The following is a 26,128-nucleotide window of genomic DNA, read 5'->3' as shown; positions in this document are numbered from 1 at the left end:
GCAAGCAGTGTATTGAATAAAACTAAAGTTATCGAGCACCTCCTAAATAGCACAGTGTGGTGCTATTAAGTTGGTGCCGGATGACTTTTGTTTTCCTCTTTTTTTTTTATAGAACAGGCTGTATGCCCCTCCAAAGCAGAGGTTTATTCCTGAACACTGCTAGCTGAACCCCAGGCGAGCTCTCCTCTAAGTGCTCGTCCATGGATTACAGGGACATCTTCTAGAAAATGTTATTTAATTAGAGCCTCTTTTCAAATGCTTGATCAATTTACTTTTTCCTATCCTTCTGCCGGCCCCTCCTCCCCTCACACTTCACTGGAATTACCAGTATTTGTGAACACTCGTGTCGTAAACCATTTTGGAAAAGGCTTTTGAGCAAAACATCCAAGCCCAGAAATCTGCTGCATCTCAAAGAAGCAAAGGGATGTAAATCCCCACAAAGCGAGCATAACAACTCATCTATTTACTGACAGCGTGTACGGAAAATCCTAACCCGTAGTGTGCTCCGCTCACCATTACATCATCACCCATCACTGTGCTATTTGGGGGGCATGGATTTCTTTAGTTTCATTCAATAGACGTCGCGCAACATAACGCCACGTTTCGTGGCAAGCAGTCTATTAAATGAAACAAAAGAAATTCCACCGCTTACTGAATAGCACAGTAGGCTGTGACACTGGCTGGTTACTCGTAGGTCTCCGGTTCGCACCCCCAGCAAGGGAAAAGCACAACAATTCTGAAAGAAAGAAAATGCATTTGAATGAACTGCATTAGTGTGTCATTGACCCCACAGCATGCAGTTGTGTGCAGTCCTCCTCTTCGGAGGCTGCATACAACTGCTTGCTGTGGGGAGAATGACACACTGGTCATTTAAATGCATTTCCTTTCGCTACTTGCGTGACATGCACAGCACAGCACCCTTCAGGCCACGCCCATCATTTTAGACCACAGTCACCACAACCCATTATTACCGTCTCCCTTCGATTTTTCACCCCACTTGCAGCCCTGTGAGGGTGGTTGGTGGCAGCAAATCCATATGTGGCTATTATAGCCAATCTACTCACCAAACATGCCCCTCACAGGAATCCGAATCCAGCTCAGCCAACAGTCTGACCCCCATGGCCTTCAAAGGAATAGAGATTCGGAAAAGCACGTGACTGGCTCAGGGCTCTGGAAGGCATTCTGGCACGCACTGCAAGTTCAGAAATGTCTTAAAACCCACCCTGTTCAAGAAGGCTTTCCCAAACTACGGGTTTGGATTTTGGGAGTTGCGCTGCCTTTACTAGCACTTGGCATGCTGTTGGGACTGTGCATTGACAGCAGTGGTCGAAGAGTAAAAAATGATGAGTGGAACTATGTTCATTCTGCCCCACCCCCTTTTCTGCCCACTCCCTCCATACTCACTGCCACCCCTAACCCCATTCAACCACCATACCTGGGTCCTTCCTTTCCTCCACTCCCCCTCCAACATTTAGTGCTACAACAGTTCTAGTAAGACTGAAGAAAACACAATGAAAGCAAATGGATTTAAATAATCACCATAAGTGTGTCATTGTCCCACTCAGCGTGCACCTTCATGCAGCCTTCCCTTCACCATCCTCCGTTTGAACCTCTTAAAGAACATGGCCAGCCGCAGACACACCCCTCCAGTTGCCAACATACAAGTCTGAGCCTACAGCTATTCATACGCAGATCACGATCACATTGGGCGTGTTGGCTGCTTGGGAATGGATTCTGTATCCGAAGCAGCCTATTGAATTACAGGATCCCCTTCCAGCACCTGAGAGCTCAGTGCAATGTTGCACTGGCTTGATATCAGCAGGGTGCAGGTTTGTGTCCCCAGTTAAAATGCAGTAAAAAAAAAGTCTTTTTAAAAAGGTTAGTGTCCTGGAACGGTGTTCTGGGTCGCTTAAAGTAAGGGAACGGTTATGGGTTTCCCTGAAAAATAAGGTAACATCGGACCCTTTAGTTCCCGCCCACTTTGACCTGTGATTGATACTCGTGAAATTATCAATGCTGCTCAGTGGCACAAGGCCATTGAGGTAATCACCCCCACCCCGAAACCTGAGTTAAGGGGCTGGGTTTCCCCACTTCCTTTCTGTTATGTAGAAAGGGGAGGGAAGCCTTTCCTTAAACGGGTGGCTTCCTCTACCACTCTGCTTAAAAAAAGCAAGTGTGCACATTAGCTCCCTCCCTTCCGATGTGAAAGAGCACAGAGCATTGTTAGATGTTGGCTCGCATCCGTGGGGAGGAGGCTCCTGATGAGCGCTCTTGCTTTTTGTTAAGTAGAGAGGGGAGGGAAGTCTTTCCTGAAACTGGTGGCAAAAATGTTTTACTGTGTTTGTGCAGAAACCTATATTTGCACAAACGCAGCAAAACTTTAAAGCTGCTAGTTTCGGGAAAAGCTTCTCTTACCCCTCTTCCGAACAAAAAATAAATGCGCAAATCAGCCACCAACACACGGATATTGTGCTCTTTCCCCAATCCAGGGGAGGGGGCTGATGTGCACACTTGCTTTTTGTTAAGCAGAGAGGGGAGGCAAGCATTGTTGTATGTTAGCTGTATATGTATCTATGTATGCATGTGTGCAAAGAGTGTGTACATTCCTTGGTGATTTCTTTTCTCAAGAAGCCTTTTCTTGATCCGTTGGTTCCCGCTAATTTTCGACCAATATCGCTTCTTACGTTTTTCATGAAGCTGCTGGAGTCACTGGTTGCTCCTCTGCTTGGATGATTCTGTAAAGATATATCTTTCTTTGATGCCTTTCAGTTGGGGTTCAGACCTGGTCGAGGTACTGAAACTGTTTTGGTTTCTGTGCCGGATGACCCGACACTGATTTCGGATGGGGGGGGGGGCAGTGGCCGCGTTGATCTTGTTGGATCTTTCTAACGCCTTTGATACTATTGACCACTCCATACTGATCAGCTGCTTTTCTGCAGCTGGGATTTCTGGTTCTGTTCTTTCCTGGTATCACTCTTTCCTTTCTGATCGTTTGCAGTCGCTATCTCTGCTGCCTTTTCTGGCTGCTGTTTCTGCTTTGGTGTGCAGGGTTCCTCAGGGCTCTGCTCTTTCTCCTACCCTGTTCCATATTTACATCCAACCCCTTGTGGCTCTTATCCGCTCCCATGGTTTCAGATGCTACTCTTATGCTGATGATACTCAGATTTTAGTTCAGCTGGACCTTCTCCATCCTACCTATGCCACTCAGCTGAGAGAGTGCCTGAAGGCCGGTGGGAGTTGGATGAGCAACAATTGGCTTAATTTGAATGGGGCTAAATATGAGGTTTTTGTTGTTGGTTCTGCTTCTGTCATTTCCTCTAGGACTTCGTCTTTTTGGCATTCTTCTTTTGGTTCTTTCCCTGTTGATGTGCCTGTTGTAAAGAACCTTGGTGTTAAACTATCGGATTCTCTATCTATGTCTTCTCAGATCAGCTCAGTCTGTCAGGTGGGTCATTTTCAGCTGAAGAGTCTTAGAATGGTATTGCAGAATATTGCCTCTCACCTTCGCGCTCCAGTGGTTGCACCTCCGGTCCATAGTCGGATTGATTATTGCAACTCTCTATATCTTGCACAACCTGACTACCTGGTACAATGTCTTCATGTTTTGCAGAACTTGGCTCCCCAGTTGGCTACCGGTTCCTCCTTTAGGGATCATATTTCTGTGGTTCTGCGTGCTTTACACTTGCTGCCAGTGGTCAAATGCGTGCACTTTAAATCTCTGTGTCTTGTTCACAGGGCCTTCCATTCTGTTGGGCCTTAGTATTTGCAGCTTAAATTACGGCCTTATGTTCCTGGCCGAATGCTGCGCTCAAAGGATCGATTTCTCAGTGCTGTGCCTAGATTTCGCTTTGCCCGGGTTGGTAGCCGCTCATTCTCGCCGAGGGCTGACAAGCTGTGGAATGCCTTGCTCATTTCACTTCGTTCTACAGCGGCTCACCTGCAGTTCGTGCTCTAAAAACTTTACTCTTCTGATGTTTTTGCTCGGTCACAGTGCTTTCTCAGTCTTGTTAGCGCCAGGTTGCCTTTTGGTGTCTATTGCTCTGTACCTCAGTACAAAATGGATAACATATATGTATTATGTAATCTGTGTGTGTGAAGGAGTGCATGAAGAAGAGGAGGCTGGGTGCGCGTGTGAATAAGTGAGTGTACAGTGAATGGTATATTGAAATGAGTGAGGTAATGTTTCTGCAGTGGCCCCGCCCATCACCAGTTAGCCCACCCGAGCCCCGAAATGTAGGTTTTGTTGCGCCCCTTGTGCTGTTTACTATGCTTGATTTCTGCAAGTCCCTTACCCCGGTTCAGTTCTCTTCCCTTCTCGGTCCAGGTCTTTGCTTTTCATCATGCTCGCTGAAGTATCTTGCATACATGCTGCACATTACAAAGCACAGAATAAATAACAAGTAAAAGGATATGTTATTATTGCTGGTCTGCTCTGATACACAAACCCCATTTTGTTTACCCGCTCTTTGTGATTGTATGCAGTGCCTGTGGCGGATATAAAAGCGGTGGTGACCGGGAAGGATTGCCCTCACATGAAGGAGAAGGGCGCGCTGAAACAAAACAAGGTAAGACCCTTGCGTGTGTTGCAAGGACCTATTAAAACGCATGTATGAAAAGAATTGCGTGTTGCATTCTGGAAATACAGCCAGAGCCACTTTTATAACAACGTTCACGCAGCAGCCAAATTAAACCAGTCTGATAAATGATAACCACGCGACCGCATAGTCATCTCAACCCGGCCCGCGGCAAACAGCTCAAGTTGAGAAATTGTCGTTCACTAAAAATTATGGTAGTTATTCGGTTAGAAACTTGATACGTTTTCACAGATCCCGCGAGATAATTTTGTGATGTGACATTTTTCCTTTGTCAGTGCCTCTAATCATGACATGTCACACTTCTAATCCCAAAACATCAGATCCAGTGCTCGCCCTTAATGCTTAGGCTGTTGCTGAAAGACACGCAATGCATATTAAGTAGTTTTAGGTTTCCGCCGTTACCTTTTGATCCTGGTCTAGATTTCATCCAGGCCTCTCTGGCGGTATTGATTAAAGGATAGAGCTTATTAGGAGATGTAGTGTCGGTGGCCGTCCACTGTGCCCACACAAGCCTCTGCACAAAACATCCATTGCCTCTGGACCTGAAACTCTATTAGGAAATTAAATGTCATCCCCCTGATTCTTGCCTGGTGCAGCACAATATAGGGACATACATCACAAGAAAGTCATTGATAGGTGGGGCAATGTCAGCATTGCACCCCATAGAGAATGGAATCACAAGCTGCAATGATACTACTTAAAGTTTCGAATGAACTGTATGCTTACACTGGATGGGTTTGGGCCTAGGATTGGCCTTCCACTAGAAAACAGCTCGTGTAGATTGTGTAAATTACAGCATCTTAAAACTTTTTGGTGCTAGACTGTGAGTCACTCATGAATCATCGGATTAGGTTATGGTGCAGGTTTGTTCATTCTACGTGCTCAGGCATTAGTGAAAATGTGTGGCCCCGTCTAATGTTGGGCGATACCCTTTCTTTATCGATTGCATTGACCCGTCTCTTAGAAATCATTTTTGAGGCATTGGGTGATATTCATGCAGTCATATCAGAATTCTTAAACCTAGAGGATTGGTTGAGTGAGTGTTATTGACTTTTCCAAACGATTTTAATTGTGTTTTAGAAATAACAGAATTTTAGTAGGATAATTTTTATATGGAAATGTGCTACATTATGATGAAATGGTAGATCCTAACTCATTGAACTGTTGATGGTCTATTTTCTGTTCATTATGCATGTTGATATATGTTAATGTTCAGCTAATTGTGATGTCTTGTGAAAGGTTTGATATTTAAGTTGGCTTTCGATACCACCAGTGTATCCTTAAGTAGTTGGCCGTCATAATGCCACTGGCCTGACAGGATACTCTTACTGACTGCTTCTTCAGTGGGCAGCTGGGGACTTGATTGCACCATTGACCAGTGCTGGCAGCATGCCGTGTTTCGTTGTCGTTACTCTTGCTACTCCACGGTTCCCTCATTTGGCTCTACAGAGTGTGTCCTGCAGGCTGACCTACACCAACTGTGAGCATCTTGCCCTCTTTAAGGGCATCACAGTTACCCAATAACTTTCCCTAGCCAAATGAAGGGAGCAAACACTTGTGTTAACTTTCCATGGCTGCGCCCACTGCCACCAGCTTCATAATTACCTGGTAAAGCCACTCCAGTATGTCAACTCCCTGGGCAGGGAATACGAGCGCTTCCTCTGGAGCAGGGACGGGGGAGGGAGGGGTGGAGAGGGGGAGCGGAGGAGGTGTCTGAGGGAGATGACAGGCTAATCGCTGTTTGCATGCTCTTTTATTTCTAGGAGGTGCTTGAACTCGCCTTCTCCATCCTGTACGACACCAATGGCCAGCTGAACTTCATTGCTCCCGACAGGCATGAAGTAAGTACCTGATGCTGTGTTCTCATTCAGTCAAAAATCATCCTCTGGTTACATATAGTTGTTTTATAAGGATAATAGGTCATGATATAAATTCACACATTACTTGCAGTCCTCAACAGAATTTGTAAAAAAACAAGTTTGCAAATGCATCAAGCTTCATTCATTTTTATTTCCAGTATCCTAGCGGCACAGCCCCCCTCCTTCACCCCCCCCCCCCCCGTCTGAATAATGCCTGTAGATCAGTGGTGCTGCACATTATTACTAAATTAGGGTAAACTAATGTTTCACTTGTGTTTAACATTGTGTTATTAAGAAAGATCGACTAGAGTTACATCCTTATGAATGGCTGTCTGCATGGCGATGAAAGCCACATCGCGTGTGAGGACGTCAGCAATGCAAATACGAAGGACCTTCCCCCACCCGTGCAATGTACACACAAACAACATGAATGGAAGTCTGCTCCCTGCATCTGCAACCACAGGCACGAAGCGGATGTTCATAAGGTCATTGCTCATGTGACCATGTACACATGCCTCCATCGTCCTCTCTTGACTCTGCTTATCAGGCCGAGCAGTCCCTGAAGCATTATTTCCGGGTTTGTTTCCGTCCATAATAGTAAGGCCAAACAACGTAGCCTGCATTCTACAAGGGTATGCTTAAGCCCATCACACACGCACACCCCATTGTACTACAAGTCTTATCATTCAGAAACTGACAACATGAAATCATCCCTCACCACTACAGACACAATATAAACGACACTACCAATTCGTCTCTCTCTTTCTCTCCCCATTTCTCTCTCTGTCTCTCTCTCATCTACCTATTGCAATAACATGCATCCAAACCCCACATGCATTGCACAACCGCTACCATGTGAATATTGCATGTATAGCATAACAATGCTTTCTAATAGAGTACATGAGATGCACTGCCAAGCGGCCACCCCTTTCCAAAAATGCCTCTCAAAACTTAAAATTTGACATGTGGACATCAAGATCCACTAGATATCATGGGTGGCCGTCGGCTGATTGGGAAGCCACCCCTCCCATCATTGGGTGGTTTTTCCCAACTCCATACAAATCCTAGGTTGATTTGTATGTTTCCGCTATCACATTATCTCTTCAGGCTCAAGATTCCTCCGAAAACAAGGGCCATGTCGTAACACGGCACTGTAGTCTGGGGAGCACTGAACAATAAAATATTTATAAACCATTCTATTTCACATGTAAAAATAAAAAAGCTAATTACACGGATGACACCCAAATGCTGTTACCTGTCGCAGGCTCTAACGACACCGACTCAAACACCCTCAACAAAATCTACCTCACCATCCAGGCATGGATGGTGCAAAACGAGTTATGTCTCAATGATTAGAAAATGGAATTACTCCTCATTGGGAGAAAATCCAAACTAAGTAATTGACCACAACTCTATAAATCCTTCAACATTGACGGCAATACCATCAACGTTGGCAAGGATATAAAAACGCTCGGCGTGTACATCGACTCAACACTTACCTTAACAAGACAGGTTAATGCCATTTTCTCGTCTGCAGCATACACGTCCAAATTAATCAGAGCTAGCAGACCCTTCCTTTTCTTGGACAATTGCATTATGCTGGCTAGAGCACTGATCCTCTCCAGGACTGATTATTGCAATTCCCTTTTTGCAGGATCCAATGCCAGAAACATTAGTAAACTCCAAGTCGTGCAAAATAATGCAATTAGAGCAGCACTTGATATACCCAAACATGAACACATTTCATCAACCAGACGCCACATTCACTGGCTCCCAGTAAGAGACAGAATCCAATTCAAAGTCCTATCACTTATGCACAAATGCCTTTCAAATAATGCCCCTGCATACCTCAGCAATCAAATTGTAAAACCTCAATCTAACAGACCTACTGGGGCCTCCTACACCAGCCTAATTTCAACCCCAAGATTTAGGAGACAGAAAGCTGGCGGCTCCAGTTTTCCAGTGATCGCGGCCAATCTGTGGAACACCCTGCCATTAACACTGAGAACTGACACATCCTTGTGGTCATTCCGCAAAGGCCTTAAAGCTCTGCGTTTCAATCAAGATTCCCACTAAGTGTCACTGAGCTCAGGAGTCCATATCTAGCATAGGATCCCACGTGCAGAAATAGCAACTTCCGTTTGTCATTGAATAAATTAGGGTCTGTCAATTTGTGTAAATTGTGTAAACTCTGTAAATAATGTATGATAGTGCATGTAATTGCATGATATGTATATAAGATAATATGATAACCCTCACTTATGTACTGTACCATATGTCTGTAAACCAATCAATGATGAATAAGCTGAATTATATGTCTAACCAATTTCTTAAGATCAAGCGCATAGATACCTCTGGGTTTTGTGCGCTATATAAATGTTCAAATAAATAAATGTAACGTTCAGGATCGGATCATAGAACAGACATTAAAACAGTTATTCTGATCTGTCAGAAAGCCTCTGACCAAACCATTCGAAAAGGGAAGCAGAGCCATGCAGTTTCAGGGAAAGCTGAGCAAAGCATTCAAGCAAGATCCAATAGCCCCAGAGAGCAGACTGAGATCTAGGCCCTGCCATGCGAAGGTGCCTGTAACTCCCTAAGACTCTCAGCCCACCGAAAATAGAGATTCCACTGAAGGTCCATGCCAGGACCTGTGCTTTAAAAGCAAGGTAGGGCAATAGGAGAATGAGGGCCCCATCGACAGGGATCTGTAATCGGTCGCTCTTCATATGTTTTGTACTACAACTCCCATAATCCCTAGCCAGCCTAGTCAATTGTGAGGAATCATGGGAGTCAAAGCCCACAACATCTGGAGAACCAGAAGTCCCAGACCCCTCCACAAGACCATGTCCCTCTCATACTATAAACCTGACACAAACATCTGGGATCCAAAGGGTTGCCAATCATTTGACCCCTGCCCCCCTCCCCCTGTAGCAACCTACAAGTCCACCAGGGATTTTGACAATTGGTTTATCCACATTTAAGCATCCGCTTGCTTTCTCTTTAAATCCTGGAAGTCTTCCTATGAAAGCCAGGCAGCTCTGTATACTTCTGAGCAATAGGAATGCTTCAAAATCTAAGAGCAGATCATTTGCGTTCATCAGGCAAGTCTGTCTTGATACGAGTCTACTGTTCTAAGGAACAACTTTTCTTTCTCTGAAAAGCAATGGAAATCCACTCCTCAGAGCTAATATCACACCAAACTACATTCCCACACTTGTCTCAGTAAACAAATGTGGGGTCAAGTAGATCACAGTATGGGGGATGACTAGAGCTGCAGAAGAAATTGCAAGCGTGGTGAAGGGATACATCTTTGCTCCAAATTAAATAAGTCACAATGTCTTCCTTAGGGGCATATTGCAACCAGAAATGGTAGCTACATCTTACATTTCAGAAAATGAAACATCATGGGAATTGACAACTCGCGTGACTCCTGCAAGAAAACTCTATCCATATGCACTTGGAAAGCAATCTGGGCTCTTACCTGCTGTTCATAATAAACCTTGGTTGCCTTCATCCGCTCCCGTCTTCATGTGATACCACAGATTGGTGAACAGCGGGATGTCCTATGCTTAGAATGTGCAGCCTGATTACCTTGCACTGAGGACCCCATGTTCCTTGTTTGAATGTGAGGCTCTTAATTTCATCACTAAGAAAAGCCTGCCACAGGGTAAGTGCTAGTTTGTGATCTGTATTTGACAGATCTTCATCCTTTTATAACCGGCCCAGTCTTCTTCGTGCACAAGGCACAAAGGTACTCCCTCACCCTGAAGACTACTATGCACAAGCTTGTATACCGACGCATCTCCCATTACGATACAGATTACAGGAAGTGTGAAGGCATCATGAAGCAAGACACGGACAACATATTCACATTTAAAAATAAAATACTTTATTAACTGAAATGTCAGGTTGGTAGAAGACCTAACTTGCCCTGTGCTAAGGTGGGATTTCCCTACCTGAAGGAAAGTATGAGTCAGAGAGCTCAATTTAAAAGTCTGTCTGGGTCCAGAACCTATGCTTGCTCTCACATCTAAAGCTAAACAATGTATAGGGATGTTAATAATCAAAGAAATGGTGATCAACATAAAGTTCTGAGCTTCTTCCAGTTCTTAGCTTCCTTTTTAGCTCCCCTTCCCCAAGTTCAAGAAAGTTCCACAAAAGTCTCAACATTACCTTTGCCACGTTCAAGGTAAAATACAGTTCCTTACAATCCATGGGGTCCACTTCCCCAAGTTCAAAGCAACACACTTCAAAACAAAAAGGTCTTGAGGCTTTGTTCTCAAGTCAATACTTCTAGCTCCTCAAGTCTCAGGGTTTTCTTCCCCAAGACTTTAACGTAACCACTTGTACAAGTCTCGGGAGGATAGCTCAGAGGCAATGCGCTTGCCTTGTAAGAAAGAAGACGCAGAAAAATACAAGTTCGATACACTGGTCCGCACTTAGAAACCTCTGGGTATTAACCGCGTTATAAAAATATATATAATTAGTTATTTATATTTAGTCTTTTCAAAAGGTTTAACATAGTTCGAGGTCAACTTGACCCTCCTTCTTGATTACATCACCAGTTCACTTTTAGTGTTTCTCCTTGGTTTATTTCACAGTGTCTTTGGTTGTTGTAATTCAGGGCTCACTGGACTAGACGCAGTTGTCAGACCACATGGTCCACCCACCCCAGGTTGTGCAATCATGATCCCTAGGCTCTTTAGCCCACACAGGTTCTTCTATACTGGTCCCAGTTTACAAAGTCACGTTCCCGGGTTTCTCTTTATTGGCCTCTTGGCTTTATGTGCAATGTTTACACTCCTCTAGCTTCTCCTGTTTAGCCTTTTAGCTCTGCCATAACGTGTCATACACTTCTTGCCAGTCTTTGGCCTTGACGCACTGCACTTATTCATTAAGTTAACTTTGTGGTGATCTTGTTCCTGTCCCACCTTTCTATGGCATTCTGTTCCATAAGTTGCTTTCATATGGGCACTTTCGCTTTGACTGTCCTCTGCTACATGCCCAAAAAGTGTTACTTGATTCTGTATTCAATATGTTTAATGGTAAGGTTTCATTCAGTTCGCCATTCAACAAATATTTTATTACCTTAATTTTAGGTTTCCACTTAGTTCCATAGTCAATATGCATTCGATATGCTGAATTTCAAATTTCTCTTTAGTTCGGTATTCAGTTTGCATTCTGTATGCTGAATTTCTAGTTTCTTTTCAGTTCGGTGTTCAATATGCATTCACAGCCTGCTATGAACGCCCTGGTTGTTGAGTAGCTTGCTCTGACACTCACTGGTCCTTGGCGTTGTTCTTCAGTGGTGCCTGCTGCTGCTTTTCTGCTCTGTAGGTCCCCGGCCTGTTCTCTGACCCTCTCTTTATACACCTGCAACCACTTAAAAGGTTGCAGGTGTAGATCCTCAATTGGGCTTGCCTGACTATGATTAAGGGGACATGCCTGACTCTCACCATACTCTGCAGGCAACTTCTTCGCCCTAGTACCAGAGTGGTAAATTGAAGGTTTAGTGTTCATTACTCTGTCTCCTCTTCCTCGTACCAGTACTTTCAGAGGTTAAAGTAGGGAAATGGTTTTGCAGTAGCCCATAAAGGCTGGGGGAGAGGGGTAGGTTGTTCATCAATACGAAAAGCGGGATACCAGGTCTCCCCTGTGGGCTCCCCACTCCTAATCTTCAAGGTCCCTCCAACCAGGTGATCCTCCCTCGCTTCTCCACCCCCAGGATCAGGATCCAAAAGCGATGGCCTTTCCCTGGCCACCTTAGAAGAGGATCTAGGGGGGAGTCAGTGTGAGAATACCCTCAGGTTTCTCACACAGGGCACACCAGTGCATGTACATAGTGCATTCAATGTCGCTGTGGACACCTAAAGAAAAGAAAAGTAGTTGACTAAAGTGTATACAACATGGCATTCTAGACCAGTTCAGTGTACAATGGAATTGAATCAATATGCATCAGAAATACTGTCTTAGATCATAATCAACTCTTGCTACAGTTATACAAAGGTACCTCGTGTATACAGTTTAGAAAAAATATACGAATATACTACATTTCTATACTCGGACTTAAAATGCTGACGACAGGCAACAACCTATTGATAACCATGCAGTTATTAACTGTACCCCAGAGAGGTTTTTAGCAACCCCTGGGGAACCTGCCATTCCTTGGGCAGATTGGAGTGAGTACTGCAAAAACCACTTACATGCTGTATTCTACGATGTACTTGCAGTGGAAAAAAACCATATCAAAGGGTATGTATCGGCCCTTTGCATGCTCACACACTCATGCAAATTTGGGACAAACACAGGTTGAGATGAATTAATCTGAAAGCTAAATAATTGGAAATACTAATGAGCCCACGGTCAAAGATAAACTCAGAATTTGTGGAGATCCAACCCCAGACAGGACGATCACCATAGCTTAGAAAGTGGAACACATTGAATTATGCTCAAAAGTGGTCAAGGATGAGAAAATACTGACTTATGAGGAATCGACCACCAATGGTGGTACACGGGTAAACCTAGGAAACAAGATACAAGATGTATCTAATAGAAAGGATAAAGGAAAATAAGAGAAGAGAAAACCTTACACCTGGTCGTGCTTGGATGAAGTCATATGCTTCAGCTGTGGCAGGATCAGTTACCTTGCAAATTATCGAATGTGTCTGGCAATAAACCAAAAACATTTGTGTTGCAGCATCAGAGAATTTGTTGCCATTCTGTATAGGTGGAAGAAGGTGGCATAAATTCAGGAAGATGAAAGCTCAAAAGAGGATTGTGTAATGAACATCCAAGACCATGCAGGAGGGCATTCCCAAACGAAGTGCCTTATTTGCACAGTACTTATCCACCAGATCCCCCTCTGCTTAATGGTGGACAGCTGCTCTCCTTCCTCCATCATTTCCAAGAACCAAGTGTGAAGACTTCGTGAAGAGGGACTTAAAGAAACGTTAAAGCAATCCAACATTAAGAAACCAGTAGTGTATGAAAGTTCTCAGATAATCAAATTGCAGTACTTCCAAGCAGCAGTGGATTTAAGGACAGAATAAACACAGCCAATATTAATGTTGCAAAGGAAGGAATAGACCAGGTTGCGTTAGGGGTCAAATTGGATCCCAACAAGTATAAACCAGTCTTAAGTATCAACAGCCATCAAAGTGTAGAAGAAACGGCATTCCTGTGCTTTTTCATTGATGGAATCGGTTGTTTGAAAGGATTTGCCTCCAAAATAATGCTGAAACTGGGGCTACCCCAAATAACCATAAAGTTAGGAACCTTCTGCTTGATATGAGGAACAGGATGGTGGAGGAACTGCATTGTTTAATGAAGTAAGATGTTGAGCCACTCGAAATCAGCAAAATGGATACACCCCGTTCTGGTAACACCGAATTAAAGAAAGGGAAGATCTGAGTATGTGTCAACCTTAGGGACCTGAATACAAATATCATAGTGGACACTTTGCCTATGTTGATCATTGCAGAAATGTTGAACTGTGTTCATGGTGCATATCCCTTCACCACTAGAAACCTTTCGGTATACCATCAGATAACGCTAAAGGAGAATTGCAGATACTTAACATAGTTCATCACACCATTAGGACTGTTTGGTTCCCGCGGTAATGGCCCAAAATGATTCCGCACGATGCCGCTCAGATGTGAATGAGCGACAGCAGTTTATCAAAGAGTAATGAATCACATGCTTAATGATGTTGCAGACACTTTGATATACAAGGATGATATCTTGATTCATGAGAAAGGGGAAAAGGGGAACATGGTCCCAAGTTACATGCAGTATTGAGTAAATTGAAGGGCAATGAATTGGCTATACTAGCAGCAAAGTGCACATTCAGGGCATATGTCATAGACTGTGTAGGACACCTTATAAATGGCAGGGGCTTGAGACTGAAGGAAGATACCACAAGCACTTTTAGTGATGCCCCCATGCCCACAAGTGTGGACTTATGCTCCTCCTTGGGCTTAGCTGAGCTCTGCATCAGGTTTGTTAAGAACCTCGTAGAGCTCAGTCAACCAATTAAAGAAAGATGTTGAATTTGTATGGAGTGATGAGTGTGAGAATGTGGTGAAAACAATAAAAGAAAGTATATATAGTGCACCCAATTTGGGAAAGGTTGGCCTAGGTAAACCTACCATAATTACTGTTGACGCCATCATTAAAGGACTAGGGGCAGTTGTTTCTCATAAGTGATTGGAGAAGAAAAGTTTGCCTGTCATGCTTCTCTATCTGTCACTGATACTAAATCACTGTACTCAGTTATAGAAATGGAAATGCTAGCATGCATGTGGTGGGGGCATAGAGTATTTCAGATGCCATACTTGGAGCAAGTCCTCTATCATACACACTGACCGCAAACCATTGGTAGAGGTTTTGACCATGAAGGGGTTGTCTAAAGCTATTCCATGTATCAAACAATCAAGCCAGAATTGCAAAAAAGTGAATTCCAAATTAAGTACCTACCCGGTTTGCAGAATAGAGTGGCATATGTGTTATCACGCATGCCTCCCGATAGGCAGGGGTCAGATAGGTATGAAGAAGTAGTAGTAGCTAATGTGGGCATTGACCACGCCCGATTTGGCAAGGAGACTGTTTTTAAGGATGTGTGGGCAGGTGGCTTGTAACAAGACCCTGTACTTAATTCAATATTCAAGTGGACTAAGGAAGGATGTTCTGAGCAAAAAACATTGCTGTGCCCCTTTTGGAAGGTTAAGGAAGAGTTGTCATTGGGAGGATTGTTTCTTTTTTTACACTTCAGAGGCAAGAGCTACACCCTGTTTCCAAACCAGAGGGTCAGGGAAATGTGTGGGGATTGATATCATGGGGCCATACCGCACATTAGGCAGAAAGACAGGTTTGTCATAGTTATGGTACTTTTTTACTCAAAGTTACCGAAGTTCAAATTAGTGGGACATGCTTCAGCTGTTGATACTATAAAGTTTCTAGAGCAATTCTTCAGGAGGAAAAGGTTACCCATTAAAAGTAGTGAGCTGTAATGGTCATCGGTTTAAGAGTCTAAATTAAGCCAAGTATGCTAAAGAGTTGGGAATTTAGTGGACGTTCACTGCCAATTGCCACACAGAATATTACGGACTGGTTGAAAGATTTAATAATAGGTCACGAATAGGAACGCTTGAACATGCTTTGAGGAATAACATGATGTTACAAGTGCCCTCGGGAGTTTGAAATGGAGTATGAGGTCAAGTCCTAATAGAGTGATTGTAGTTTTGTTAACGCAGAGTTAAATCCAGCTTGGGTAAACACCATGACTGCTTGAGATGGTGTTCCAACTTGAGAGTAGGAAACGCATCATAAGGGCTCCAGATACGTACTGGGGGTACTATGACAAGAGGGTGGCAGGTTGGGAGGAAGAATTTAACCAAGAGGGCATGTGAATTTTAAGAGAGGAATTTGTAAGGTCATGTCTACTTTTTTTAGCCCAAGAAGATTTCGGAAATTTTCCCGAGTGTAGTAAGGCTAGACGATGGGTTTGTATTAAATTTCAGCTCGGTGGTCAAATGTAAGCCAGAGAGGTTCATGGGCGTTAGACACTAAAGATTGCAACAGGGTTTGGACAGTAAGGGGTGAACATACATGCGATGACCCATTCTGAGTGTGTTCGAGGAGGCAGTGGAGTCTCCTGTAGACCACGGACATAGTTTCACTCAGAAGAATGAACTTGACAGGGTCCAAGATGCCCATGTTTTCTGATCTCGACGGGTGAGGGAGTTACCACTTAAAGTTCAAGATTATGAAATGTAGGTTATTTCCTGTTATGATATTTCCACTTGCTTAAGTTTTTCCTCCCACTTTTTCCCTTTTAATTGTTCTGTAATGGGAGGCCTAAGGGGTTGATATGTAACATATGATATGTAGATACATTGTCCCCTCCTTCGTCCTCTCCCTCCTGCTCCTCCGTCTTTGTTCTCCCTTTGCCCAGAATTCCATGTGCATGCCATGGAATACTTACGTGCAAGCTCAGGATAAAATACGAGGGGAGCCAGGCATCCCAAGAGGACAATCGGATAGGCTGAGCTGGCACAAGGGATAGCAAGGACTTTACATGCTATTTATAATAATTGTCAGTTGCCTTCATCTGCTACCATCTTTGTACAATACCACAATAAGTTTACGTTTGAATGAACTCCTTCCTCCCACGGATTCCTCATCTTTGATATCTTATCTCCCAGTGCAGCTGCTCTTCAGAAACGTTTTCTGCTGCTTGGGAGAACATGTAGCTCTACACGCTGCTTCTTTGCACCCCGTGCTGGACATGATGTTGGGGCTATTATATAGAGAGGCGTCACGCTCGTGACCCTGGTTCCCTTTTCTACACACTTTGCTTGCTTTAGGAATGCTTCTCTTTTAAACTTGTTTGATTTTCTCAAATTAATCTCTTTTTGTTCTCGTTATTCAATGTCATGCCGAATCCTATGAAGTCTGCTAGTTTTAACTCCTGCGTGGATTGCAGGCGTCAAGTGTCTGTTTGGATCCGTGCCTCATTTGCCTTTACTGTCTCGGTCAGGGCCACGACACGCAGGATTGAGCATCGTGTCAATCGATGAACCCGCAGGTGCTTCGAGAACGAGAGATAAAACTGTTTACATTCTCCAAAAGGAGAGAGGTGATAAGCAGACTCATTGAAGGTGGATGGGTGTGGACTGCAGCACTGAGGAACGGTCCCCAATCCGAAAGGACAAGAAAAAAAAGAAACACCTCAAGAGGTCCCAATGCACTGGCGATTCTTTGAGGCACTATTCTTTGATGTCTCAGAAGCAGAGCCACCACGCTATGGACACCCCAGAGGGATGGACTCCACAGGTACCTTTTCCCACTCAGTCTTCTACTCCTGAGGAATGGGAGGCAATCCGAATGAAAATGCTTCCCATCTTCTTGAAGACCCGACCCCCCGGTCAGGACCTCAGCGCCGTTGGTCACGGCCTTGCCACGGACGGCTTTGGCCAAGCTGACAGATCCCACTGCGCTCGGACGAGCCAGCAGGGACTATGCAAACAGATGCAACAAGGTTACTTGTAAAGATCACACATTTCCGTCTTCAGACATCGGCCTTCTTACCTCGGCCCCTCTTTACACATCGTGAACAGAGCTGACACCAGAGTCTCGAGGGAATTTGTGCCACTCTCGAAAAGGGCTATCAAGAGTCAGAGTCTCGTCACCTTCAATAAAGTAAGGCAACCCCATTTCCAAACCCAAACCAAGGCATTTCCTGAATGTTCCCACAACGCCCCCCAATTTAAACCCTCAAATACCAGATGGTTACGTGTATTTCTGCAATATGATCCAATCACAGGGAAAAATGATACAGAGACGAGATGAATCGGACATACAGAGGAACCACAGTCCATGCTCTAGTCTTTTTACATTCACAGGAACCAAATGGAGAATAAAAACTGAAGATGGACAAAACCCAGAGAGAAGTGAATGGAACAGTAGTGGTAGCTGGAGGAGTGGTAGAAATAGGTGAAGTAGCGAAAGAAGGAGAAATCAAAGCAACCCGAACGAACAGACCAGAAGCTGGGTGAATGATCCTTGCTTCCTGAAGGGAGTGGAGGACCAGAGGGTAATCACGGGCATCCATAAAGAGAATCCGCTTTAGTGGTGGCATTCCCAGGTTGAGGCTAGACTTCAAAGCCTCATGGATACCACAACCCAAAACACTCGTAACAGCAGAAGGAGCATTTGGGCCACAGAGGACGTCCCCCAACAGAAGCCGCTTCATGGTGCGCGTGTCAAATAGGAGGTAAGATATTCAACCGCCATTAACATAACACTGAAGCCGCTGCTGACCATAAAGTGGACCACCCCGCAAAGCCAACTGTCCCTTTGAGGTTGATGGACGCCCTGCAAAGAAGCAGGAAAAGTGTTCACCTAGAACACGACATTTGGAGGCGCCATATTCGGACAACCTGCAAAGTAGTGGGAGTGGAGCGGGAGCTCTGCCAAGAAGTTCTGCAGGAGATGTTCTCCTATTGGGGTACTCCTTCAGTGGATATCTTCCAGAGACTTTCCTTGTCATGGAGCTCTAGGGGATGCCTTGACAGTTGAGTTTGATTTCAATCTCTATGCATTCCCCCCGATCTGTCATACCGCTGGTTCTCAGGAGACTACACCTGTACATGTCCATGTCCATGTTGATCTCAATTGTTCTGGATCGGGCCGGGAGAACACAGTACTCAGAGTTGATGGACATGGTCATCTGCCCTCCCTCGCGTCTGCCGCACAGGACAAACCTCCTTTCGCACCCTAAAGGGAGGGTCCTGCATCTAATCCTCTGCAGCCAAAAATGTGTTGCTGTCTGCTGAAAGGCTAAGGCAGTGGTGTTGCTGGGGGGGTGGTGAGGGGGCTATAGACCCGGGTCTTTTGGTTGTAGTGCCACATAGAAGCTCAGGGGCTACAACCAAAAGGCTATAGCTAGCCCCCGAGTCCCGCCAGTCCAGACATTAGCTTAGTCAGAGGACGTTCTGTACGTTCTCCTCTTTGCTAGGAGACATGCCACCAAATCCATCTATATCTGCGGTTGGCATACATTTTTTCATGTTGGTCCCAGTAGAGCTATCTGGGCCCTTTTACTTGCTCCACAACCTCTGTGTTGGATTATCTTCTGTCTTTGGCCTGGGCGGGCTTATAGGATGGTATGGTTAAGGGGTATGTTGCAGCTATTTCAGTCTTCAAGAGGACACCTGGGTAAGGCTCCTTTTTCATGATTCCCACGGTTTTGGAATTTCCGAGGGGGCTTTTTCAATGTGTTTCCCCCACGCCAGTTTGTTTTCCTGGCGTACGATTTAAATTTAGTGTTACCATTTCTAATGGGCGCTCCATTTGAGCCCCTTCATTCTTGTTTGTTAAGGTTTCTCACCGTTTAGGGCATTTTCCTGGTCAGCATCGATTCAGCTAGACGGGTGAGTGAGCTCCATGCATTGTCAGCTAAACCTCCCTACTTGATTTGCTCCAAGGAGAAGGTTGACTTTGAAAGTTAGGCCGTCCTTATGTAGGAAGGTGGTCTCCGACTTCCAGCTCCCTCAAAAGATCCATCTTCTTGTCGTTTTTTTCCTCTGCCTCATACTTCCAAGGTAGATGAGCATTTCCCACGGCTGGATTCGGTGTGGACCCCCAAGTTCTAGGCCTCTCGGACAAGGTAGACCAGGAATTATCATCAGCTTTTCGTTGGTTCACTGGTCCCTGGGCTAGCAGAGCTGTGACAAAACAGGCCCTATCAACGTCTGGCTGGCAAAGGCATCCATCTCGGCTCTGCAACGTGGAGTCTCTGTTCTAGATATTTGCCAAATAGCTACATGGGATTCATTGCACATGTTCTCTAAGCGTTACTGGTTGGATTCTGTCTCGTCAGGACACTTGATTTGGCAGAGCTGTCATTCAGAGTATTCTGGTTTAGGTGGTGTCTTTGCTATCCTCCCTCTTCCAGGTCATTGTACCGCTTTGGGAGTCTATCAAAGATGAGGAATCCATGGGAAGAAAGAGTCCATTTGAAAGAACAAATGACTTGCCTTTCGGTAATGTTCATTCTGATAGACTTGCCTCCCATGGATTCCTCATCAACCTCATTACTTGCCCCTTTTGGATGATAGCCAGTGCACCATAAGTTCTGCTGTCCCTCAGCGTCCGACTGCGAGGGGTAAAAGGGTGGAACTAAGGTCATGGGGCATGGCACTGCTGTATATATATTGGCCCGACATCATGTCTGTTGCGGGTCGAGGAGAGACGTTGGGTGTAACCATGCTGTGCTCCTTGCAGTGGAAAGAGTTTCTGAAGAGCAGCTACACTGGAAGATAGCTTTAAAATATGAAGAATCAGTAGGTGGAACGTCCATCAGAAAGAACTTTGTAGGATGGTGAGTCTTTTGTCCTCTGTTGCTGTTGGTGTTCTACTTGTTTTCCTTCGTCACCTGCAGCTGCGCTCCCCCCCCCATTCTGTGTCACCCCTCCCTGCCTTCGTTTTCCCCAATAAGCAGTCATGGTACTGGTTACCACCTACTACCACGATCTGTTTCCCCCGGATTGTACTTTAATCAGACCAGTTTCTTCTCTTGCCGTTGCTTGTTGCTTCCATACAAAGCACTGCAATGAGGTGCAGTGACGATCAGATTTCTCTCTAATCGGAGCAGGGTTTGGCTGTCCTCTGCATAAGTGTACAAAATGAAAGCCACGCTTGGGAGGGGGTGAGTTGGACTGTAGGGCACATACAAAGTGTGAGAGGGGGATCGAGTGACCAAGAACAGTAAGGGTGACTGTGTCAAAGGCTGATGACAAGTTTAACATGATCCGAACTATGACAGTGTCAACAATGACCTTTTGTGGCCCCAGACATCAATGATCTGTCAGAATGGCGGTGTCCATGACCTAGAGGGATCATGTGTCTCTCCACCGACAGAGCCATGGTTGGCTGGACAGGCATCCAACAACAAAGTTGATCTCATTCCCCTACAACGCAGCACCTGTGCAGGCCACAACTCTTATTTTCGGTTCCACCACCCAGGTTTGGTATTGCAAAGAAGGGTTTTCTGCAGCAAGAGGTACATTTTCTTTTAAACATTAGTTGCCCCTTATCTGAGGATTAATTTCCTTTTATATTGACGATGCAAATCAAACCTAGTTTTTGGCACCTCCCTGGTACAAGAAAAATATTGCTAAATACATCGCATTGAAAAATGGCATGCTGTTACATTTGATTGTCTACATACATTTGATGAAAACTCTTTTCCACCTCCTTCCCTTTTGTTCTGTGTCCTGTCTTCTTGTTTTGCCTTTGTATCCCTCATGTTGTATTGATATTTTGCTTCATTTTATTATCAACATTGTCATTATGGATTATATAATTGCTTTTCAACATATCCTAAATTTGCTATATAGGATTTGGTGCACGAAACAGTTAGTTTGAAATGGTCAACAGTTTTTTCTTGTATTATCTGCCTCTTCAATACTTTAATAAAAAATGTTAAACAAGAAAAAGCAACATATATCGTCTGTGCACACTAGTCATGTAAAGGTGCAAATAGTCTATGTCATAGTGGCATTTTAGGTTCTGGGGCACTGAAATGATTAAATTGATGATTCTGCTCTAAGTCTCGTAGTAGCTTGAAATATCCTCAAGTGGTTCTTGTGTCTGTCCACATTGTGCGAAAGAGCTCCACTTTATGTAGAATGAGAAGTACCTCACTGGCAGTGAAAGACGTTATCTACGTCACATTTTGAATTAAAGTAAAAAATATATATTACCACCCCTTTCCATTGAACATCTCATGCTAAATCAGAGGTCTTCCCTAAAAATCAGTATATTTGAATGAACAACACATTCCCTTGTGCTTTATCCTAAAGATAAACTACGTGAACCAATTGTACATCGGTGCGCATGTTTCAGTAGGGTTTGCATAGGGTGTATTTAGGGTGTGTATGGTCGAGGTTAGAAGTAATCCATAGTATTTGCCCGTCATGGTAATCTTGACATTAACCCAGTGTTCTCTTTTCACAGTATTGCGTCTGGACTGATGGCCTCAACGCCCTCCTCGGCAAGGACATGGCGAGCGAGCTGACGCAAAATGACCTGGACACGCTGCTCAGCATGGAGATAAAGCTGCGCTTGCTGGACCTCGAGAACATACAGATCCCGGACGCCCCGCCACCCATCCCGAAAGAGCCTAGCAACTATGATTTTGTTTATGACTGTAACTGAAGCAACCGACCGCGCAACTCGGGTTTCAACTGGAAATGCAACTGGAGACGTAAACGAACAGAAATGAGGCTACCCAACTTGGGCTATGTAATGCTTTAATTGGCGCTCCTGCACACCCTGCTCCTGCTGACTTACCTTTGTCTCCACTCAGTGGTCCACCTGCCCTAATCCGATGTTGGTGTTGCTACTACAGACGGTTAACTTTGGCTCGTGAAGATGGCTGTATGAGTACATTGCAGCGCACATCCCAGAGAGAGCTTATGCCTTTTGTCGTTATTGCTGCAAGAGGGACGAGGACTGCACTGCCTAGCTCTTTGCCTACACACAGAAAGAAGGGGATGATGTCTCGCACTAAGATCACTCCTGCCATGTATAAAATGGCTGTCGATGGAGAGCACGGCTACTGCTTGCACCGAAAGAGTAAGAGCTGGCTTACAATTGCTTCCAAACAAACTTCAGTCCTTCTCTGGATCGTTAAGCAGCCACGCCCTTGCTGCCAGCCAGCCACTCAGTGAACAGGTCTCCTTTAGCCGTGTGTGAGGCATTGACTTGAATCTCCTCTTTTGCTGCAATCTTACCTAACCTTCTTTATCTTCCATTCAAATCCTCAGTTCCTCTGCAATATTAGGTGAAAAAGCACAAATTGTGAGGTCAGTAGCTGTTCCTTTTAACATGATGGCTCATATATTTCATGTTTATGGATATGCTCTCGACGGATGTATGGCAAATGTAGAACTGACAACTGATGCATTTTCAAAGGTTACATAGGCCTACGTGCCATATAACCTTTGCCATTCTAGTCTTTTCTTTTGGCGTCATAAACTTCAGCCAGGCCACAGCATTGCACGCTCACCTGTTGCTTTCAAAGCCCATTCTTATTGGGGCCTAACATCAGGTCAGATGAGGTGTGGACAAACCAAACCAGAGGCTTCATGCCATGGAAAGGGTGATCATTTAGATAAAGGCACTTATTACCTTGCGGCAGCTGCCGATGCTCAAACTGGAATTTTATTGCAGTGACCCGGTATACCTTTTTTTGGTGTGCATCTTTGCCATGTCCTGGACATATTTGCATTTTCACCCATATCATGCTTGCTCCATACTCTTAAATATTTCCCATTATTTCGTCAACTTGCACCCATGAGCAATAATACACATCCAAACCTTAGTTCAGCTTTTCCCTAAGTTATGATACAAGTGACTGAGTGGTGCAAAGGGGCTATTTGGCTTTGTCACGATGTATACTGTATATTGTACTTTTTTCCATATAATGTAACAATATTTCTTCTCATTTCCAACATTTTTCTTACAACTTCGTGCATGTTACCACTTAAAAAAAAATATGAACTCATAGGTGTGAATATTCTCTTTACTCCCACTGATCAATACTGATATTTTCCTCATGGTATAATTCCAGCATTACGAGATAGAGTGGAGTGATTTCATATTTTACATTTGTATCACTAATCAGTAGAGAGTTAAATCTATTTACATTTTGGTAAATGTCAGTTTTAAAAATGAAACAAAAAAGTTAGAAATCAAAAACTGCAAGCAACTAAATTCCATTACATTATTAAAAAAAAGTGAAGGTATACAGTGCAAATCGTGACATAAATTTCATCTGGGAAAAAAGAAAACTGCAAAATAGACCAAATATGAGCTACCGAGAATTTCCATAGCAATCCTTCACTCAGAGCTTGGGTGCAGAACTGCGGTTCTATAAGGTCCTGGGAATAAAAGTGTAACTGGTTTTTAATGTTGTTACCATAAAAACCGAGTTGTGGGGTTTTTGTTTCTTTTTTTTATTGGTTATTTAAATAACCCCTTGAAATTCTATCTCAGAATATCCTGGCATCTTCCAGCATAGTTACTAATGGGGAAGCTACTCTGACCTTGCTATCTTGGAGCAGTTGCCGGGCCCTGCTTGACCAGTCGCCAGGCCCTGCTTGACCAGTTGCCGGGCCCTGCTTGACCAGTCTCACGGCCCAAATGTCATCCACCATTCTGCAGACCTTTGTAATGCACTCATTTTGGAAAGGTGAAAATCCCCTGTTTGGAGTGCAATCCCATGCAAGACATGTGCCGGTGCTTGCAGACACCTACCACCCATGGGTATGGGCGACGCCGTCTAGACAGACAGGTGGATATATTTCGTTATGGCCTGTCATGCTGGCTTTTTCTTTTCCGAAAGTGGTTAACATTGACCGCTGTTCAGGTTTACATCGTTATTAATGTTACAGTGTTACACATTTGGAAGAGATTTTTTTTTGTATAAAAGAGTCTACCATTTTATTTGCTGAGTCTATATTTAATGAAGGATAAAGTACATTGATGTATGTAAATGTTTTGGATGATTTTTGTTTATTTCTATATGGAATATTTGCTCTGGAAAAAAGCACTCCCTTCTTTTGCTGTTGAATAAAATTTAATTTGTGACGGTTATGTTGACTGCTGATTTTTCTTTTATTCATGATTATTGACTCCATATTGATGCAGAAAAGTATGTTGAAAATATCAGGTTGAAATATCTCTTCGCGTGGAGTTTGACACCAATCGCTCCTACAATCTTAAAGGGGGTCTATGCTTGCTCGCCCTCCAAAATAAACACTTCAGTGACCTCTGTCCCTTCTGTCTTAACCTGGCATTGGAACCACTTGTAATTGCTGACAACTCTTAACAATCAATTGTATGGTCTTCTTGAATATACAACAGAGATGGGAGATGCAGCAGGCCTTTTTAGAAGTGAGTTTATTTCAGCAATGGACACCACGAGTCCGGCTGTCTAGATGGGTCAGAGGTAACTGCCTAATCGTCCAAGCACTAGTTTCACAGTCCTTGACCCCTTTTTTCCACCCACCACACTTGTACAGCATCCCATACCCCCTCGGGACTAGTATATCATGCCTCCCCTTGCTAATGCCCCTACAAACTGTTCCATGGGACTATTGTCCATTTAAAACGTGGAATAATGTAATAATCACTATTTTGGGGTTGTTCACCCCCAAGTCACACTTTTCTCCAGCAGAGACAGTTGCACGCAGAGGCGAACAAACATGCACACACATGGACTCACTCACTTACCCCCCACCCTTGCACCCAAGAGACACTCTTCCTCAACCAGTGGCGTCGCCAGGAATCAAATTTAGGAGGGGCACGCAGGGGGCCAAAGACAAAAGTAGTGGGGGCACAGAAAAAAGTGGGGGGCCGCCTATGAAGGGTAATGTGTGCCGTCAAAGGCACTCCTGCCCTTTTCGGGAGAGGACACGCTCGGAACACTACTGTCCCCAACGTGTCCATACCGAGCCCCTCTTCCCTTTCCATGAAATACTTTGGAATTCTTCTCACAGTCTGAGGTGTTCCAGCGGTTCAAGCCCACGTTCCTAGCCACCTGATTGGCTGCCTCACCTGCCCGTGGTGCTAATAGTACTGACAGCCTCATCGTGCCTCCCTCTCTCAACCTACAGATCCCTTTCAGCATCATGTGCTTTTACTATTTTCACACATTTGAAGGAAAATGTAAAAGTCCTAGCACTTTCAATGGTCTCTGACAGGGCAGGATTTCTGGCCCAACCAGTCTTTTCTACAGTTTGGGGTTGCGTGACTTATTCATTAGTTGGTCCCCCAAATATTTGTCATCAACCTCGGTAACTTGCACACGGATATAAGGCCCCTCGTAAAGGCTGTATAATGTATCCACCAGTATCCCAGGTTAGTACACACTCTAGAAAAAAATAAAATGTTCTAACACAAGACTCCTTTCTCTCGTCCAATAGTATTTCACCACCCACTGCTATCATATAAACCTGATCACTTCTGAATACCAAGCACACACACACCTATTAGTCTGCAAGCTTCCACCTCCAGTGCAGATGCTAAAAGACAACAGCTCTGATGCAGCAACTCTAATGTGGGTGTGATATGTGCACACTGGTCATGACCTTCAGGTTCCAG

General features: G+C 44.4%; 1 protein-coding gene across 5 annotated transcripts in view; it reads left to right on the top strand.

The window, feature by feature from the left end:
• ELMO1 (engulfment and cell motility 1) overlaps window positions 1–24,619 on the top strand; it is a 2,216,232-nt gene extending 2,191,613 nt beyond the window's left edge. For 3 of the 5 annotated variants that reach the window (XM_069613267.1, XM_069613265.1, XM_069613264.1), the window contains 3 exons: window positions 4,483–4,565; window positions 6,359–6,436; window positions 21,977–22,309. In XM_069613267.1, the coding sequence (XP_069469368.1) occupies window positions 4,483–4,565; window positions 6,359–6,436; window positions 21,977–22,177 (362 nt within the window). In that variant the 3' untranslated portion in view covers window positions 22,178–22,309. Of the gene's footprint in view, window positions 1–4,482; window positions 4,566–6,358; window positions 6,437–21,976 lie in introns of all 5 variants that reach the window. The other 2 variants (XM_069613266.1, XM_069613268.1) reach the window with 1 other exon arrangement.
• The last annotated feature ends 1,509 nt before the right edge of the window (window positions 24,620–26,128 follow it).

The sequence above is a fragment of the Ambystoma mexicanum genome, chromosome 5p (assembly GCF_040938575.1).
Source record: "Ambystoma mexicanum isolate Mex_15411 chromosome 5p, UKY_AmexF1_1, whole genome shotgun sequence".
NCBI classification, from domain to species: domain Eukaryota; kingdom Metazoa; phylum Chordata; class Amphibia; order Caudata; family Ambystomatidae; genus Ambystoma; species Ambystoma mexicanum.
The sequence above is the reverse complement of the archived record's forward strand: the minus strand, read 5'-3'. Positions and strand labels throughout refer to the sequence as shown.